The sequence below is a fragment of the Nicotiana tabacum genome, chromosome 4 (genome assembly GCF_000715075.1).
Source record: "Nicotiana tabacum cultivar K326 chromosome 4, ASM71507v2, whole genome shotgun sequence".
NCBI lineage: Eukaryota > Viridiplantae > Streptophyta > Magnoliopsida > Solanales > Solanaceae > Nicotiana > Nicotiana tabacum.
Genome location: NC_134083.1, coordinates 116,478,014 through 116,483,305, shown reverse-complemented (window position 1 = coordinate 116,483,305; position 5,292 = coordinate 116,478,014). Strand labels below are relative to the sequence as shown.

At 36.2% G+C, this 5,292-nt stretch overlaps 1 protein-coding gene across 1 annotated transcript; it reads left to right on the top strand.

Moving 5' to 3' along the window:
* Window positions 1-1,765: 1,765 nt before the first annotated feature.
* Window positions 1,766-3,429, top strand: LOC107806557 (allene oxide synthase 3-like). Its single transcript, XM_016630727.2, has one exon. It carries the CDS (start codon window positions 1,850-1,852, stop codon window positions 3,275-3,277), a length of 1,428 nt encoding a protein of 475 aa, XP_016486213.2. The 5' UTR covers window positions 1,766-1,849; the 3' UTR covers window positions 3,278-3,429.
* Window positions 3,430-5,292: the final 1,863 nt, after the last annotated feature.

Sequence of the window (5,292 nt, the reverse complement as noted above, 5' to 3'; positions counted from 1 at the left end):
TAATAAAATTCATGATTTTTAAAAGGAATAAAAATGGATAATAAAATGGATTAGTTCACAGTGGGCCATATATCCTAACGGTGAAGTTGGCCACCATTACGGCCTATAGCGAGAACTGGGTCGTGACACGAAAAGTATCAAATAGGAAAATGAGACTTTAATAGGTAAAACAACAGGCGTGGTCATTACATATCTTAGGTAAAGACCACCAAATTTCACCTTTTGATTTCTTGTTTTATGTGTTAAAATCCATGAATTTTCATGATATATAATCAAAATCAATTTAATGCCACTTACCCTCAATATGTAAGTGAAAATCTTTTCAAAAACCGCATCAATTCGAGCTACATAGCTCTAAAATGGTTAAATGAACTCACAAAACAAAATGGGCATATTTATACCCATGGCAGAAATCATTGAACGGATCCGTGGCAATATATGTGCCATAGGTCCTGTGGCAGGTTGGTGCAATTCTGCTGTAACTTTTTCTTCTCTTCCTATATACTTAGTGTATAAAATTTCTCGAATGTGTCGAAACTCACTCGAGCCCCTAGGATCCCTTTAAACCATCTCAATAAGTCCAAATATCTTATACGGACCTATTCAATGTCTCAAAGCACAAAGCAAAGTACAGCAAGTAAAAATAAAAATTCAAGGCAAAATTAAAATTCAAAAGTTTCAGTTTTTATGCAATTGTCGAAATGCCATGAGCCCCTCAGGACCTAATCCTTATCCGGGAATATGTACAAGTTTAAATACATTATATAAACTTCGTTGTAGCTTCAAAATATGAATCAAATCTATATTACTTAAATCGAAGGGTAAGGTTGCTATTTTAACTTTTTAACCTTCTAAATGGAAAAATAGTGTTTCAAATCTTTCTCGAGCTCTTCGGCGACCTAACCGCCCACGTCCACAAGTTATAAAATACCAAATGAATCTACTAGAAGTCATTCGAGTCCCTTAAATTGGAAATGATGCTACAGCAAATTGAAAAAGAAAGCAAGGGTGGAAAAGAAGAAAACTTCATTCGAGTCGTCTTTATTTAGTTTATTTATTCAAAATGAGTAACCGATTCAAAGAGGAGAAATGAGATTGGCACAATTCTTTTCCACCCTAACTTTCTTTTGCAATTGTTGTGGCATCATTGTTTTTAATTAGATTGGTGAACTTCCCTTTCTCATTCTTATAAATAATTATATTATAAAATACCGAAACGAATGAGCTTACATATATTGTATTTTTAGTCAACCTTTTGCCGTGCCAAGAACAATAAGGCAATGATGACTTAACATTAATATTATAAACCGTCTTTTAACGTAGACAATGAAATGGCTGTTATAATGGGTTTTCATTTATTTGATAGTAGATCCTTTTTTAATCGGATGATTTAAATGGATATAAAAAACATGAGTTAAATGGATTTTATCATTAGAAAATATATTTTTAACATGACATAGTATGTTAACTTTTATTTTCTAAATCAACAATAATTGGATCACTTTATTATCCAAAAACAAAAAGTGACTTTGGTTGATTATTTTCATAAATTGAGTTATCATCCAAGAAACTACCTCAATTGTTTAGTATCTCAAATGTCAAACTATTAGTTGTTCTCACGTAACCTAATTATTATTTAATTAGTGTCTCAAATGTCAAATTCTATTTTGTCCACACGGTTTAGCATAATCTTCAACAGCAGCACGTAATACAAAGTAGAACTTGACTGCTTACTTTTGGACATGAGAAACAACGGAAGGACCACTTCAAGCGACACTCTATAAATAACTTAAGAGAATATAAGATCAATCAATGCACGATATATTCAAATATAGCATAAGAATTAAGAATGTCTTCCAGTGACTCAAAGCTTCCTTTACGAGATATCCCAGGTGATTATGGCTTGCCCTTTTTTGGGGCAATTAAGGATCGATTTGACTTCCATTACAATCAAGGCACTGATGGCTTCTTCAGGTCTCGCATGCAAAGTTACCAATCCACTGTCTATAGAGCCAACGTGCCTCCTGGTCCTTTCAACGCTCCCAAATCTAAAGCCATTGTCCTTGTGGACGCTGTTAGTTTCCCCATTCTTTTCAACAATTCTAAAGTCGATAAGACGAACTACTTTGATGGCACATTCATGCCCTCCACTGATTTCACTGGCGGTTACCGTTTGTGTCCTTTTCTTGACACTTGTGAGCCCAAACATGCCACACTAAAAGGACTTTTCTTGTCCACACTAGCAAACCTGCACAACAGATTCATACCCTTGTTTCTTAGCTCAATCTCTGAGCTATTTACCCATCTTGAACATGAAATGTCAGATAAAGGAGAAGCTTACTTCAATACCCTCAGTGATGACATGGCATTTGACTTCCTCTTTCGTTTGTTTTGTGAGAAAAGTCCTTCTGAAACAAGTCTGGCCTCTGATGGGCCCACCTTTCTAAACAAATGGGTGTTTTTTCAGTTAGCTCCATTGATTTCTCTAGGCCTCAAACATGTACCCAACTTCATAGAAGATTTGGTTTTGCACACTTTCCCTCTACCGTTTTTCCCTATAAAATCTGATTATAAAAAAATATTTGATGTCTTTTACAAGTCCATGGGGTCTATTCTAGATGAAGCTGAGAAGCTTGGACTGAAAAGAGATGAAGCATGCCATAACTTTATTTTTTTAGCAGGGTTCAATTCTTATGGTGGCATGAAAGTTTTCTTCCCAGCTTTGATCAGGTGGGTTGGAGCAGCAGGAGAGAGTTTACACCGTCGTCTCACCCATGAAATCAGAACCGCTGTTAACGAAGAAGGTGGGGTCACCTTTTCAGCGGTGAATAGGATGAGTCTGACCAAGTCTGTGGTGTATGAGACACTAAGAATAGACCCCCCAGTTCCATTTCAAACTGCAAAGGCCAGAGAAGATGTCATCATCCATAGCCATGATTCATCATTCTTGATCAAGAAAGATGAAATAATATTTGGGTATCAGCCATTGGCCACAAAGGACCCTAAGATATTTGAGAACCCTGAGGAGTTTATTGCAGATAGATTTGTGGGAGATAGAGAGGAATTAATAAAGTATGTGTACTGGTCAAATGGTAAGGAGTCAGATGATTCAACAGTGAATGATAAACAATGTCCCGGTAAGGACCTGGTGGTGCTCTTGGGAAGGTTAATGTTGGTCGAGTTTTTCCTGCGTTATGATACTTTTGAGATCGAATTTGGAAAGTTGTTGCTTGGTTACAAGGTGACTTTCAAGTCAGTAACCAAGGCGACATCATAAATTATCTTTTGCTTTATGCCGGATATATATGGAAAATTATTATCCAAACACGAGGGTCTGTAAGCAAGACGATCAGTTGTTGTGACTTCATGTTAAATCGATTTATTAATATGTTTTAATGTTATAATTAAGCATATTTATTTTAACGAGAATGGCGGATCTAGAATTTTAGATTGTGGTTACTTAATTTTTTTTGACATAAACTTACTACCAATCACATAGTACAAGTACAACTATTTGAATATGAAGGTAAAGGAGAAAACTCATATTCATATTATGGACGTTGTGAATCTGTGATGAGAACAATTGGCAAGAAAATACAACGGTGGATCACTACTAAAAATCCGGGCAAAACTGTCCAAAAAAATAGATCAAAGTTGGTCGGTAAAGGCCAATGACCGTCCAAAACGCGACCATTTACTTGTGAACGGTATTTTGAAGGTCGGAAGGGTATACCGACCAAAGTTGATCGGGAAATTACCGACCAAAATTGGTCGGTAAGCTTTAAACGACCATCTAACAATGTAAATTGGTCTACCAACCAAAATTGGTCGGAATATTATTTTATTAATTTAATTTTACCGACCAAAGTTAGTCGGTGTATTAAATTTCTATACCGACCAACTTTGGTCGGTACTGAAAAATATATTTTTTTTATAAATTATTAAAATTTAAAAAAGCTGACCGACTTTGGTCGGTAATGTAAAATATATTTTTTTTCAATAATTAAAATTTAAAAACTCCGACCAATGATGGTCTGTAAACTGAACAGTGCAGGCAGAAAACCAATCAAAGTTGGTCGGTAATGTTGAATTCTGGGAATTCATTGTACATTAACCGACCAACATTGGTCGGTAATATACAATTTAAATTTTTTTTTATTATTATTTACCGACCAAAGTTGGTTAGTTTTTTGGGTTTAATTTTGGCATAAAATACCTATTTTTGGTAGCTACACCACCTGCCAAATAAAAATAGCATACCAATACCCCCAATTCACATCTAATAATCACCAATTCACCTCATAAAATCCCTAATTCACCACAAATCCAACAAAATATCTAACAACAACAACAACAACAATAACAACGACAATAACCAAACATCCAATTAATACTTTAAAACTAACAAATTAAAGTTCAATTGAACATCACAATCCCAAACCAAGCAAAAACTAATTACAACAAGTTAAAAATTGTTCAATCTAATTCAAAACTAATTCTATTAGTCTAGTTCAAATTATATCGAAGTATTGGTCAAGGGGTATTTTCTACAATATTATCATCACCGTCTAATAAATTTTCATCTACAAGACGATATAGAGAACGGTTTTGTGGAGGACGGGAAGAACGATCACGGGAAGGACGGGAGGAACGATCACGAGGAGGACGGTAGGAACGATCACGTGGAGGTCGAGCCTCTGGCGACGACTCACGAGACTGGGGCAACGGAAAAGTTCCAGTAGATAGGAGAGTTCTGATCTAAGCTTGCATACCAAGGAATTGATCATCTCTAAGTCTTTCTCTTTCCTTGGCCGCTTTTACCTCGGATGTAAGTTGTGTCACTGTCTCCCGCATAGCCGAGAGGCTCTCCCTATTAAGTTCCTCGCCTTGCGAGGAAGTCCCTATTCTTTGCATTCCACACCTATACCGATGAAATTTTTCGTAGGAAACCTGTATACCTTTTCCCATTTTGGACCGCCAACAGCCTCCAACCATATTCTTTCACCATCCTCGTCCGAAGGTTGGCTTGGCTCGCCTGATTCACCAGATGGCTGACTACGAATGAGCTCCTCCACGTTACTTTGGTAGTGACCCTATATTATTTTAAGTTAAATTAGTATTTAAAAATTTATATAAAAGTAAATTATAACACTTAAAGAAAATTGAAAGCTTACATATGCAGTCTCTGCCCGGTCCTCGACCCACCTATCTCCATCCCCCTCCCCCCTTTTTTTCTTCTTTACAATATGCGTCTCCTTAAATAGCTCATCATGGCTCATTGGACGCCCATAC

Coding starts and splice junctions, on each gene's coding strand:
- LOC107806557 (XM_016630727.2), top strand. CDS start 1,850: ATGTCTTCCAGTGACTCAAAGCTTCCTTTACGAGATATCCCAGGTGAT.